General features: G+C 34.7%; 1 protein-coding gene across 1 annotated transcript; it reads left to right on the forward strand.

The window, feature by feature from the left end:
* Positions 1-3,230: 3,230 nt before the first annotated feature.
* On the forward strand, positions 3,231-5,146 carry LOC104889601 (transcription factor ORG2). The gene is made up of 3 exons (XM_010674859.4): positions 3,231-3,630; positions 3,903-4,271; positions 4,914-5,146. Exons 1-3 carry the CDS (start codon positions 3,295-3,297, stop codon positions 4,998-5,000), a joined length of 792 nt encoding a protein of 263 aa, XP_010673161.2. The 5' UTR covers positions 3,231-3,294; the 3' UTR covers positions 5,001-5,146.
* Positions 5,147-15,987: the final 10,841 nt, after the last annotated feature.

A 15,987-nucleotide genomic window follows, 5' to 3' on the forward strand; every position in this document is an offset into this window, starting at 1 on the left:
ATTACAATCAACAAAATTCTACCAACTCTCAATATAGCGCCATTTTTTAAACTATGTCGTTTAATCATTTTTAAAGTCTATAATTTAAAAAAATTATTGTTATTTGCTTCCTTAAAATTTGCAACTAAAAATTCCTTTTTCAAATTTAAAATTTTAAAGATATATGTTATTTACCTTAAGTGTAGATATTCATTTACTATATGTTCTTTTCATTATAACCTTTGTTCTTTTATAAATATAAATTTACACTTTATTTAATTTTAAGTCGTGTGTTCTTTTTTAAAGTAAAAGTTGTTGAAAAAAGTTCGTGTTCTTTTATATAAATGGTATGTTCTTTTTGGGTACACAATGTCAATAAGGCATTGTGCATCCTAATGCATAATCCATGCTTTATAGTACATATGTCAAGGTTCTGATTCTTTATCAAGATACTACATAAAGACTTCATTTTCAATGTATATACTACCTCTGTTTTTATTTAGTTGCAACATTTTGACTTTCACGCTTGCCAATGTACAATTTCAAATCGTTTTATCTCTAATTGTATGTAAGTAAAAATTAAAAAATTTGATATTATGAAAGCTTACATCGAAACGAATCAAACAAGACCCCACATGACTATATTTTGTTTAACATATAAATCAATAAATGTGGTCAAATAAGAGAACATGAATAGTGCAATTTGTCAAACGTTGCAACTAAAAAAGAACGGAGATAGTATAAGATTTGGCATATAATATAAAACTTAAGATATGAAATATAAAATACAGGTTATATAACTGTCAACAGTAAAACTCTCTAAGGTAAATCTTCCAAAGATCTTGTCCACATTATAATATATTCAAATTAAGAACAAGTTATAATTATAAGTTTAATTAGTTTCCAGATGATGATGATAATTGAATCAAATTTGATTATGGTTTGTTTAATTGGTGCCTGCCATAGTACTTGTGCTCTGTGGAGGGCCTGTGGCCTGCAGTAGGCCAACTTGGATATTTAGTTAGTTTCGACTGGTAAAGGATTACGTACCCTAGAGATAGGGGTATTTTAGCAATTTCACCGTAATGAAATGGTCAGTAAAATGAGCCCAAACAATCACGAAGCTACCTTTATTTCTTTTCCGGATCCTACCTCTTGGAACCACTGTATTTTTTGGCACTCAGTTTTTCGTGAGCCCTGAACTAGTGACTGCATCATCTATCATTTATGCACACTCTTTCAACACCTTCTTTTTTAAAGGTTTTTTATCAGGAAAAAAAAAAGAACAGTTATATAACTCAAATATAATTCAATATGAATTAAGGTTGGCCTGATACTCCTATAACAAGATTTTGGTTCTTGCCATTTACAGAGTGTGATCCCTATTTTCTCCCCCCACGTACTGACTAGGGATCTTCGTCTTAGCTTAAAAATATACTAGCCTTCATATGCACGCGATGCGTGCGTAAATTTCAAAATTTGTTATTCTATTAGATACTCCGTTCGTACTTTATTTATGTTAAACTTAAATGTGAAAAATTCAACAGTTAGATGAATTTAGATATATTAATTCGCTAATGTAAAAAAATAAAAAGGTTGTGAGTGATTGTTAACTTTAATTTTTGGTGAATGAATATTGAACAGAAAGAACAAAAATAATGAGTTGGTTTAACTGGATTAAAGAGTATCAAAGGTAGTGAATGTTCAGACTTTTCATGTGCACGTTATGTATGACATCTTTTTTTATAAGGTATAAATATTTTGTCCATTTAATTTTTGATTGAAGTATTTGATGCATATACCATTTTAAACTTGTTTTAAATGGCAAGTTGGAATGAGAATTTTTAAATGATTTGCTTTTGTAATTTTTTTCATTCCATTAATTAGATCATTAAGGGTCTTTTAGTCACTTCAAAGAGGACACCACACCTCCTCCCTTGGCTTATATAATAGAGATATATGTTATATTGTTATTTCTATAGCAAAGTCACACAATCATAATTTCATACTTCTCCCATTCTTTTTAGCTCTACGATTTTGGCTTATGACCACAATATATACCTTTCAAAACAAATAATTTTGTTTAAATTTTCACCTTACAAGTTGATGATATTGATGTAGTTCTTAGAGATGGTCAACAGTGTGGGTCAATCCAGCCCAACCTACCTCGTGGGCCGTGTGGGTCGGGCCCGCAAAAAGCCCGATCGAGCCCATCTCAAACCGTGAAATTGGTGGGTGTGTTGTGGGCCAGATTTCTTGAGCCCAACCCAATAAAGCCCGCTACTAAAACCACCCAGCCCGGACCACGAAATCGGTCCAGCCCGACTTATGAACCGGACCAGCCCAATCCAAGTAAATATTGAACCAGGTTGTGTATATTTTAATCAAATTGCATATATTTTAATCAAATGGCATATATTATAATTTAATCAAATTTTAAAATAATGAAATTATTCATTAATATTAATAATTGTATATATTTTAATTCATTTTAAAGATTTTATGTAGCAATAATGAATAATTTCAATGATTAAATAATTTTGAAAAAAAAAATCTCATGCCGGTCCGCCAACCCGATCCAACCCACCAGACCTACGAATCGCCAGAACCGCTTCCCGAACCGTGAAAACCGGTAATAGACCAGTGTGGGCCAAGATTTTTCAGCCTGTGGACCAGCCTGCCCAACCCATGAATTTCACGATCTGATCCTGGACCGTGAAATCTCAGCCCAGCCCGCTACGGCCCACGGTCCGACCCACCCAGCCCGCACAAGTGGCCATCACTAGTGGTTCTACATTGGTATCCATGCATAGTAAAAATAAGTTTAAAATGCAGGAAGTATTAAATATACAAAAACTTGCGGAGTACTATTATATTGGTGTCAGAGCATATGAGAGCAACACATATGCGAATATGCGATAAAGACATATAATGTTATCATAATCAAAGGTGATTAGGCAAAGGATGATTAGGCAAAGGGTGATTAAGCATTAAACTAATTTGTTCACAAGCTTTCTTAGGACATGCACGAGCCTAACCTACGCAGCTTCATATTATAAAATTAAGGTCTAGTGTTTTTCTTTAAGCTAATCATTTCGGATAATAATCAGTCACAAGTAAACACGAGCCATGTAAATTAATATTTTGAAAAACGAATCTTTTTTGACCTACTTGTCATCCTTTAAAGAGTGAATTCATAATCATTTACATATGTATATATGGAGTCAATATCCTATAATTAGCTAAGCTCACTTGCCATACATTCAACCCAAGAATAAGAAAAACCTTATCATATTTACTTTTAAGAAACTAAAAATGTTAGCATCAATGTCTACTTTATGCCCTACTTTAGGATGGGAGTATCCCATAGAATTAGGGACAAATCAAGCTTTTGATAACTTTGATTTCGATTCTATATTTCTTGCTAATTTTTCATCATCTCAAACTCAGGATAATCATCGAGATAATCAGGAACTTAATGATGATGTTAAGCAAAGCGATTCGCCACAAGGTACAAGTTCAACAGATCATTATGATAATCCCATATTAGCTAAGAAGCTTAATCATAATGCAAGCGAGAGAGATAGAAGAAAGAAGATAAACAACATGTATTCCTCTCTACGTGCCTTACTTCCTGCAACTCATCAAAGGGTACTTAATTTCTTTCCCATTTTGAATTAATCTAACTAAGGTCGTCTTAAAAATTTTGAGACCCTTGTACGTACTAATTATAAAGTTATGTGGGTACTCCGCAAACACTAATATTTCTGCAACTCGTTAAAGGGTACTTAATTTCTTTCCCATTTTATATTAATGCAACTATAAGATCGTCTTGAAAAATTTGAGACCCATGTACTAATTATAGAGTTGGGTGGTACTCCGCAAACACTAATATTCCCAATGATGTTCAAATTTTGTTACAGAAAAAGCTTAGTATTCCAGCCACAGTTGGATGGGTGCTTGAATATATACCTCAACTACAAAAGGAAGTGGACGATCTAAATCGTAAAAAGGAACATATTTTATCAACAATTTCAGTACAAGATGGATATCCAGTGGAATTTATTCAAGAGAAAAAACCAAGAAGAAGCACAATAAAGGAAACGACGTCGTCTTGCACAATTTCAGTAAATAGATTGGGTGATAAAGAAATGGTAATTCAGATATCAGCATTTGAGAGAATCTCAATGTCTAAGGTGATTTTGCTACTCGAGAAGAATGGTTATGTTGTTATTGATGTTTCTTGTTTCCAAACATTTGGAGGAACCAGTTTCAACAATATTCATTTGGGGGTAAGTATCATTTTCATCTTTGAATATGAAACTAAATTAGCCTCTATTGTTTATTATGGTGCGGAATTTACTACGTTAATTTGTGATTTCTTGTATAGTATCTGTGACCAGAGGGGTAGATGAGAGTGTGTAAGGAGTCCAACCGTACAGGGCCCCCAAAATTATAAAGACTCCAAAATATATTATTTTGAAAATTTTACTTTATATTTAAATAAATCACCTTTGTTTACCACCCTTAATAAACTTTGTCAATGATTTATCTTTAGATTTTCAACGTTTCATCTTTAGAACTCTAACCTTCATCTTTAAGTTCTATATTTAGGGGCCCAATTTTCATGTTATAACCGGGGCCCCAAAATCTTCAAGACGGCCCTGTCTCTGAATTAGTATTATCAAATCCATAAAGATGACTCAAAAATAGTATGAGGTTACGTACTTAATGACTCCAAAAACCAAAAAAAAAAAGAGGGGGGAGGGGGTTTAAGAATATTATTCCTGCAAGAAAACTATTAGGTAATTGGTACAATGGTCTCGCATAACAAAATGCACATACTAATTATCTTAGTCCCGAAAGGCGAAAAGCACATGTTTATCCATTTCATTTCATGAGATCTAAGTATGTTTATTTGATAATTGTAACAGATGGAAGGAAGCTATAACGTAAACTTGGAAAAGTTGAATGGAGTGCTGTTGTCCATGCTTCAGAAGCAGATGCAAATATGTTCCTAGTACTCAATGTTATATTATTTCATAGTTTGTTGAAATGTAGGAGAGCTTATCAACAAAAGCTACAAAAGTGATGTATTATAATTTTTGTAGCATATATTATATAATTTATAGATTCATCACTATAAATGTCAATATATAACAAAGTACTCACACTTATGTTTATTTTTAGATCTCTTATTTATTTGTGTGTTATATTAAGAAAAAACGATGAGCCTGTATCAAAAAAAAATTGAGAAATTTGAGAGATAAATGAGAATGGTGGAAACACAAATTTAGTGATGAGCTTGCCCCCGCATTGGCAACCTTGCTTTCCAATTTAAAAACAAAAGTAACAAATTTAAGAAGGAAAACCCTCCAATTGATGTGGCATTATTCACCCTAACCCATAACACTAACTTATAAAACTAGCAATTATTAACAATTGCGCATTATACATGATCATACTAGGTCTTGAGATAGAAGCGGTTAGAGTAGTTGGCTAATTATCCGATTTTTAGGAGAGAGATCTAAGGTCAAATCTCACCGAACTCATTCGACGAAAAGAATTTTTCCATATTCCCTGATCCCGTTTCTAGAATAGATCTTCTTCTTACTAATAAAAAAGAAAGAAAGAAAAATCATCACAATAGGTCTTATGAACTCATACAAATACAATACTCCAAATTTCTTTTTTCATTTGAGAGTAATTTCTTTTATTGTTTTATCTAGTTGGCTCGTCCCCTATATAAAAAAAAATTAGCTTGTTGAACCCCTCAAATTTGCTCAAGTTTTTTCATCCAAATACTTCAATGACAATTGAATTCCAAAATGCAATTAAAGTACACGACAGACCTCTTATGACTTAATTTACACAAGTAACACAATCCTATCCCCTAATAAAGAAATAACACAACCTTGTTAGTAGCTAAGAAACTTTCAATAACATAAAGAGATTGATTAGCTATAGCTAGTTATATGACATTATATAGGAATTATGTATTTTATTTATTATTTGCAGTACGAAGGTGGTTAGGAGTAGTTAGATGTTTGTTACAAGTTTGTTTCCTCTTATATATAAGTTGTTTTTATAGCTAGCTCATTTTAGCTTATTTTTATATAAATGGTAATTCTTTGATTTTCTCCCTAAATTATCTCTTTCAATGGAAAATATGTCTAAATACATTGCGTTTCTACATGGTATCAGAGCTTAATCTCGCTGAGATTGAGGTTTTCGTTGTTTTCTCTTAAATTCTTACTTATATTGTGAAATTTATTGCAAATTGTTGCGAAATTTCTTGCAATTGTGAAATTTCTTGCACAATTTTGTGAAATTGATTAAAGTTCTTGTGATTAATTTGATTCTTGCTTGCAATTATAATGGTGATTGAAGATATTGATGCTACTGGAGATTCTGTTGACAATAATTCACAGTTGAACAATAGAGGTAATTATCTTGATCCATTTCATCGCAACTTCTGATAATTCTACATCTTCTCTAGTTGTTGTTGCTTTTACTGGTATGAATTTTGTTCGATGGATTAGAATTAGCATACTTTGATTGCTAAGAACAAAGAAGGTTTTATCTATGGTGAAATATTAAACCAACTATAAATCATAAAGATTATCCTAAATGGAAACATGCCAATTTTATGGTTGTTAGATGGATTTTAAGCTCTATGAGCACTTAATTAACTTATGATTTTGAATATATTGATACTGTTGTGGAATTGTGGTGTGAATTGACTGAAAGATTTGGACAATCTAATGGATTATTAATCTATCAGTTGAAGAAAGAGATTGATAATCTCAGATAAGAAAATATAACTATTGTCACATATTATGGTAAATTGAAGAAACTATGGGATGAAATGCATAGTTTAAGAGCTTTTCCTTCATGTATTTTTGGGGTTTTGAGCACTTGCAGTTGTTATTTTCTGAAAAAGATAGCTAAGTTTGAAGAAGACGATAAGATGATGAAGTTTTTGCTTGGATTCAATGGAGGTTTTGATAACACTGTCACTAATGTACATGTGTTGTTCATGGATCCTTTGCTTAGTATAAATAGAATATTCTCTATTACTTAACAAATAGAGAAACAAAGAGAGATAAGTAGTATGGTGATTGAGAGTAGTGCCATGTCTAGTAGTGCAATTGCAGCACAAACTTACAAGGGTGGACAGTTTTAAAAGTCTACCAATGTGCAAGGAAGGAAGGATTGGAGGGAGTTAAAATAAGAACAAATAAATAAGCAATGTACTTATTGCAAGGGCAAAGGAAATATTGTTGACCAATGTTTTAAGATCATTGGATATCCTGATTGGTATAATATATACTATCAAAACTTCTAGAGGAAATCAATCAAGTGGAGGTAGACTAGCTACACATGTTCATTCTACTTCTGATGTTGGGGGAGATAATCCTCCGGATGATGCTGCTGGTGAAGTTGGTATGGTCAACTCTTAAATGTTGAATGCTATATGTCAAGAGGTTATGAAAGCCATGAAAGGTAAACAGCCACAAATTGATGACTCCAGTGGAGCTTCCTGCTCTTATGCAAATTATGTAGGTACCATTTCTCATTCATTCAATTGTATTGTGAGTAATATACTGTTGGAACATTTATAGGGTAATGGGTTTGAAACTCATATGGGTATGTACTAGAAGAGGAGGAGGTCTAGTATGCAAAAGGCTAGAGTGCATCAAGTGGCAAAACGCATTGATAAACCAAGGGAGACAGAAGACTGGCCGCGAGTCGCGACAACCGTCGCGAGTCGCGACAGGCGTCGCGGGTCGCGACCAGCGCCTCGCGACTCGCGAGCTTCTTCGCGAGTCGCGACGTGTCTTCTGCCTTGGAATGCGAAAAGATGCCTTGACGGTTTTATGTCCGTTGTGATGTTATGGTCTCATTTTAATGACCTTTAAGGTCCTTAAATCAGTGATTAAAGGCCTTTGATGGGTGATTAAAATGGGGGTTATGGTTAACTACTCTAGTCAATGAAAGGTTTATTCTTCCTATATAAACCTTGGGATTCCTATGAGTGAAGGGTTAGAAAAAATCAGAATTTTCTATACTTCTCAAATACTTCTTGCTTAGCTTAAGAGAAACTTGCAATCTTCTCTTGAGTGTTCTTCACAAACACAAAAACACAAGTTCTTGTTGATTCACTTAGAAGATCATCTAAGTGGATTGTTTCTCTCCATTGTATCTCATTAGTTATTTCGTGTTAACCCGGTGATCCTAGAGGGGCGAAATTAAACTAATAGGAAAGCGTAGTTTCCGTGCCTTGGAGTGGATATCCGGTTCTCTCATTGATCACTCACCTAACAATCTATTAGTTTAATTCCTTTTCATTTCGGATATGGCTCAAACACTCAAGGACATGACTATGAACTTCCAAAAGTTGGATAAGTTTGAGGGGGTGGGCTATCGAGGTGGCAAAAGAAGATGCACTTCTTGTTGACCGCCTTGAATGTGGTGTATGTTTTATCAACTCCTATGCCACCACTCCCGGAAGATGGAGAGGAAGAGCCTCTTGAGACTACTAGGAAGAGGATAAAGTGGGAGAATGATGACTACATTTGTCGTGGTCATATTCTCAACTCTCTCACCGACCCGTTGTTTGATCTCTACCAAAATGTGGAGAGTGCAAAGGAACTTTGGGATGCTCTTGAGGCCAAGTACATTTCGGAAGATGCTTCAAGTAAGAAATTCCTTGTTAGTAATTTTAATTCTTTTAAAATGACTAATGATCGGCCTATTATGGAGCAATTCCATGAGGTTCATCATATTTTGAACCAAATAAGATCACATGGTATGGTGATGGATGAGGCAATTGCGGTTGCCTCAATCATTGACAAATTACCAAATTCTTGGAAAGATACAAAACACTTTTAAAACATAAAAAGGAAGACATGTCCATGGAGCAATTAGGAACTCATCTTCGTATTGAAGAGGGGATCCGGGCTCAAGATGGGGTTAAGGATACTACTCCTAGTATTCCTAAATCTACCGTTAATTTGGTAGAGGTTGGTGGGTCTAGTAAGACCAAGAAATCCAACAACAACAAAACAACAACAAACAAAACCAATGTTGCAAACAAGAAGAGGAAGACCCTCTCTTGTTGGATATGCAATGGTCCTCATCTTAAGAGGGATTGTCCTTCTAACAACAAGAAGAAGACAAAGAACACACAACCTAGTGTTGTTCAAAACCAAGGTAACAATGCACATGTTAATGTAATTGAAGAAATGCATTTTGTTGCTATGATTTCTGAAATTATGTGTGTGCAGGTTGATGATTCTTGGTGGATAGATTCGGGAGCCTCTAGACATGTGTGCAATAACAAGGATTTCTTCAAGTCTTTGAAAGATTTGGATGATGGTCCAATCTTGTATATGGGGAATGATTCTACGGTAAAGGCTAGAGGCATAGGCCAAGTAGAATTGTTGTTAACCTCGGGAAAGACTTTAACTCTCCGGGATGTTGTTATGTACCGGAAGTTAGGAAGAATCTTGTGTCAGGAGGTCTCTTGAATAAGTATGGTTTTAAAGTTGTTTTTGAGTCGGATAAATTTGTACTTTCCAAGGGTGGTATTTTTGTTGGACAAGGTTTCTTTTGTAATGGAATGTTTAAATTTAGTATTGATAATAAAATTGGTACTAGTTCTATTTACATGCTTGATGTTTCTTCTCTATGGCACAATCGTTTATGTCATGTGAATTATCGTAGATTATATGACATGTCTAAAATGGGGTTGATACCTCCTTTCGATTTAAAGTTAGAGAAGTGTCACACTTGCGTGCTAAATAAAATTACAAAAAATCCTTATCCTAGTGTGACTAGACAAACGGTATTGCTTGAATTGGTGCATAGTGACTTGTGTGACTTTCATAGTTCACCTTCTTTAGGAAATAAGAAATATGTTGTAACTTTTATTGATGATTTTTCAAGGTTTTGTTACATATATTTATTATTTACTAAAGATGAAGCACTAGAAAAGTTTAAGACCTTTAAAATCGAAGTGGAACTCCAACTTAATCAAAAGATTAAAAGACTTCGAACGGATAGGGGTGGTGAATATTATAATCCAAGTTATTTTAGTTCCATTGGTGTAATTCATGAAACAACCGCCCCATACTCACCTCAAAGTAATGGTATAGCGGAAAGGAAAAATAGGGTCCTAAAAGAAATGGTTAATACCATGCTTTCTAATTCGGGTCTTAATGACGGTTTTTGGGGTGATGCAATTTTAACTGCATGTTACATTTTAAATCGAGTTCCTAATAAAAGGAATAAGACTACCCCTTATGAACTTTGGTGTAATAAAAAGCCTAATCTCAATTACCTTAAGGTATGGGGTTGTAGGGCAATTGTCAAATTGACGGAACCTAAAAGGAAAACTTTAGGTGAAAAAGGAATTGATTGCATTTTTATAGGCTATGCGGTACATAGCAAAGCCTATAGGTTTTATGTCATTGAGCCCAATGACTTTGTCTCTATTCACTCCGTGATAGAGTCAAGGGATGCAATATTTGATGAGACTAGATTCTCATCGATTCCAAGACCAAAGGACATGATACCTAGTACTAGTTCCAATGTTGTAGATGACATTTCAAATGATCATGATACTACAACACCGGAAATTAGGAAAAGTAAACGAATTAGAAAAGAGAAATCTTTTGGACCGGATTTTCAACTATATTTAGTTGAAGGGTCAAGGGAGTCAATTTCGACTCAAATTTCATATTGTTACAATATGGAGGAGGATCCTAGGTCCTTTGATGAGGCTATGAAGTCTCATGATTCTGCTTTCTGGAAAGAGGCAGTGAATGATGAAATGGATTCTATAATGGGTAATCACACTTGGATTTTAGCTAATTTACCTCCCGGTTGCAAACCCCTAGGTTGTAAATGGATTTTTGTAAGGAAAAAGAAAATCGATGGAACCATACTAAAACATAAGGCCCGGTTAGTGGTCCAAGGTTTTAGGCAAAGATATGGTATCGATTACTTTGATACTTATGCTCCAGTAGCTAGAATAGCTACTATTAGACTATTGATAGCATTAGCTGCGATTCATGGTCTAGTAATTCACCAAATGGATGTAAAAACTGCTTTTCTTAATGGTGAATTGGAGGAGGAAGTGTACATGAATCAACCTGAAGGGTTTGTGGTTAAAGGTCAAGAAACTAAAGTTTGCAAATTAGTTAGATCTTTGTATGGTCTTAAACAAGCACCTAAGCAATGGCATCAAAAATTTGATGAAGTTGTGTTGTCTAGTGGGTTCAAAATAAATCAGTCCGATAAGTGTGTATATAGCAAATTTGATAATAACGGTAAAGGAGTTATAATTTGCTTATATGTTGATGATATGCTTATTTTTGGGACTGATTTGGAACAAGTGGAAAAGACCAAAGTCTTCCTTTCCTCTAGCTTCTCCATGAAAGATTTGGGTGAAGCGGATGTTATTCTAGGTATTAGAATAATAAGAGGGAAAGGGTCGTTTTCTTTATCACAATCTCATTATATTGAGAAAGTGGTCAAGAGGTATAATGAGTCAAATTCGACTCATTTTGCTACTCCTATGGATCCTAGTATTCACTTGGTTCCGAGTAGTGGTACTCCAATTTCACAATTGGAGTATGCAAGCTTAATTGGAAGCTTGATGTATGCTATGACTAGCACTCGGCCGGATATAGCCTTTGCTATTGGCAAGCTCAGTAGGTATACTAGTAATCCTAGTATGTTGCATTGGCAAGCATTGAGAAGAGTGTTAAGGTACTTGAATAAGACCTTGGATTATGTCATAACATACAATAGAGAACCTTCTATCTTAGAAGGTTACTCGGATGCTAGTTGGATTTCGAATAAGGAAGATTATTCATCCACTAGTGGTTGGGTGTTTCTTCTTGGAGGAGGTGCCATTTCATGGGCATCCAAGAAGCAAACATGTATAACGGATTCCACTATGGCATCGGAATTCATTGCTTTGGCTTCTTGTTGCCAAGAAGCGGAATGGCTAAGGAATGTGTTGAGTGAGGTGGACTTATGGGTGAAACCAATGTCACCTCTTGCTATCCATTGTGATAGTGCATCAACCATAGCTAAAGCATATAGTGAAGTCTACAATGGCAAGTCAAGGCACATTGGAGTTAGACATAGCTATGTGCGGGAAATGATAAGGAATAGTTGTATAACTATTAATTTTGTTCGGTCTAGTTTGAACTTGGCGGATACGTTTACAAAACTGTTGTCAAGGAAACTAGTGAACAAAATGAACAAAGGGATGGGTCTTAAGCCTATTGATCAACCTATGGTGAAGGAAAACTCTATTTGATGTCTAATACAACGTTAGATCTCAAATTCAAGGAGGATAGTACTTCTCTAAGAGGTTGGGAGCACTTGTTTAATACATCCCGAGGTTAGTGCTTGTTGCTACAATGATAAAGAGGTTGAATTTTATTCTTAATAAATCTTTGATAAGGTGCTCAATTGTAGGAGCATGTCCGGAAAGATTTACCTATGTAAGCTAGAAGTTTGGCCGCTTCATCAAGTCTAAGGCTTGACTTGGAATGCTTATGAATGGATATGGACACCAAGGCTTCATAGGTGTCGGAGGTTTTAAGAACCTAGTTTATGTTTGTGTGTATTAGTAACTTCAATAATTTGTAATGGTTATATGATTCAAATGTCTTCATTATGATCTAAATTATTGTAAAGATTACTTTTACTAAATGGAAATTCAATCGTTAGATATTTCCATGATGCATGAACATGTGTGTTTGCGATTTATAGCAAGTTGAAAAACTTTTCAACATTACCCTATAAATGGGAGGAGGATTGTTGGAACATTTATAGGGTAATGGGTTTGAAACTCATATGGGTATGTACTAGAAGAGGAGGAGGTCTAGTATGCAAAAGGCTAGAGTGCATCAAGTGGCAAAACGCATTGATAAACCAAGGGAGACAGAAGACTGGCCGCGAGTCGCGACAACCGTCGCGAGTCGCGACCAGCGCCTCGCGACTCGCAAGCTTCTTCGCGAGTCGCGACGTGTCTTCTGCCTTGGAATGCGAAAAGATGCCTTGACGGTTTTATGTCCGTTGTGATGTTATGGTCTCATTTTAATGACCTTTAAGGTCCTTAAATCAGTAGATTAAAGGCCTTTGATGGGTGATTAAAATGGGGGTTATGGGTTTAACTACTCTAGTCAATGAAAGGTTTATTCTTCCTATATAAACCTTGGGATTCCTATGAGTAAAAGGGTTAGAAAAAATCAGATTTTCTATACTCTCAAATACTTCTTGCTTAGCTTAAGAGAAACCTTGCAATCTTCTCTTGAGTGTTCTTCACAAACACAAAAAACACAAGTTCTTGTTGATTCACTTAGAAGATCATCTAAGTGGATTGTTTCTCTCCATTGTATCTCATTAGTTATTTCGTGGTAACCCGGTGATCCTAGAGGGGCGAAATTAAACTAATAGGAAAGCGTAGTTTCCGTGCCTTGGAGTGGGATATCCGGTTCTCTCATTGATCACTCACCTAACATATACATAATGAGTGCCCATGAATTGTGAATTCTAGAGCTTGTGATCATATATTTTAGAGCTAGCTTGTGATCATATGACATATGATGAAAACATGTTGTCAAATAAAAGAATTCTCAATAAATCTATTAAGGTAGGTTTACCTGATAGAACTCAGATATATGTTAAAATGATAGGTGATATTACTCTGAGTGACAGATTGGTGTTGTTTGATTTTTTATTAGTCAAAGGCTTCAAGCATAACCTGTTGTCTATTAGTAGACTCATTAAACAAACTGGTGTTCAAGTAAACTTTACTAGAAGTGGATGTTCTTTCCAAGACCCCTCTAGTTTGTGTTGATTGGTGCTGAGAAAAAAACAAATAATTTATATTATATTACTTTGTCAGACCTACAGACAATAAGACTTCAAGAATCAGGAATAAAGGTGGTGAAGGTATTGTGTGTGAAGCTGCTAGTTGCAACACCGTAGCAAATGTAGTTGATGCTATTTTAAATGATGTGAATATGACTAGTTTTCATATTAAAACTGCAACTAGTGTGACTCAGAATAAAGTTGATCATAGAAATCAACTAGATCTTCTTCATGCTAGATTAGAACATGCATCTTTGTCCAAAATAAAGCTTGTTAATGCTGAGTACTAGAAAAGGAATTACAGAATATAATTGTGAGTAACAGTAGAGCTCTTGAATGTTTTGATTTCATTTGATTCACTTGGATTTATGGGGATCATATAGAGTAAGAAGTTTGGATGGCGCTCCGATCCTTACTTCTTAATTGTGCTTGATGATCATAGTAGAATTACCTGGACATATCTTCTACATAATAAAATGCAAGTTGTGAAGGTTGTGAATGATTTCTTGACTATGGTGGAGACATGACGTAGGCAGACTAGCGGAAAAGTTCGAAAAGGATTTGCGGAAAAAGGCCTAAACTGTTTTGCGGAAAATGGGCCGACGGAGTCCGATTGACTATTGTGATACCTTTTCGGAAGCGGAACGGCCCAACGAGTCAAACTCACTCCTACGCCGTGATGTATAGGCGTTTTAGGCCATCCGGGTCCGTTTAAGGCCCGAAATCAGATTTTTAATTATTTCCGAATTTAATTATTTCCTTAATTTCGTTTTAGGGTTTTGTTTAACGTATTTAAACATTATTAGGTCAATGTTTGGAGGCAGTTTTTGACTTTTAATAATATCACAGAGTTTATACTCTTTCTGGTGGATTCCGGAGTTTTTACAGATTCATCGCTTGTGAATCTGCTTGTTCTCAATTCGAGATTAGTGCTTGCCTGCGTCAAGACACAATTTAATAAGAAGGTTAGAAGAATAAGATCAGATAATGGAACTGAGATTGTGAAAGAATCTTGCAGAAATCTGTTTGCTAGAAAGGGCATCTTACATGAAGAGTGTTCCATATGTTCCTCAACAGAATGGTAGAGTTGAGAGAAAACATATGAGTCTTCTTGAAATTGTCAGAGCTTTGAGTCATGTCTTCCAAAGAAATACTTGGAAGAATGTGTACTCACAACAACTCATTTGATCAACAACATTCCTTCTAAAGTTTTAAACTGGAAAACACTTTTTGAGGTAATGTTTCATACTCTGCCTGTTTATAATGAACTAAGAGTTCTTAGATCTCTTTGTTTTGCTTACAATATGCAAGAAAGACAAATTTGGTTCTTGAACATGAAGATGCTTGTTCATTGGATATCCTGCTAGATACAAAGCTTGCTTTCTTTGAAACTATAATTTCTCTAGTACAAAATTTGTTCCTCCTTCCACTCAAATAGTTCAGTTTACCTCTAAAACTTTATATTCAAACATTCATTAGGATCCTAAAACACGTCTTTCTTCTTCTATAAATAATTCTCATAATCATGATTTTTCTCCTGCTTTCAATTCTCCTATTCCTTCTCTAAACACTATAGACATTATTCTTCATAGCTCTTCTCCAAACAATGATAATTCTTCACCTCTTTCTTTTACTGAACATACTTCTGATTCTGTCACACAATCTGTATCAGATCATAATATATAATTCCCTAAAATACAATCCGGTCCTATTCTCAGGCAATCTCCCAGAGCAGTAAAGCCATCTACTATTTTTCAAGACTCTATTGGTGGCTATATTCCTCATAAACATGTTCCTAATTCAAGCAATAGTGAATTTATCTCTTTTGATGTTAGTCCTTCTCACATTGAACCTAAAAATTATAATCAAGCAAAAAATGATGATAATTGGGTTCTTCCTATGGAGAAAGAAATTCATACTCTTAAGAGTAATGATAATTTGAAACTTACATCTTTGCCTAATAAAGATAAAAAAAAGAAGCTATAGAATCCAATTGGGTTTATAAAACGAAACTTAACCCTGATGGTACTATAGAAAGGCATAAGGCAAGATTGATTGCAATTGGATACCAATAAGTAGAGGGACAGGACTTTACTCAAACTTTTTCTC

This window comes from Beta vulgaris, chromosome 3 (assembly GCF_026745355.1).
Source record: "Beta vulgaris subsp. vulgaris cultivar EL10 chromosome 3, EL10.2, whole genome shotgun sequence".
In the NCBI taxonomy this organism is placed as follows: Eukaryota; Viridiplantae; Streptophyta; class Magnoliopsida; order Caryophyllales; family Amaranthaceae; genus Beta; species Beta vulgaris.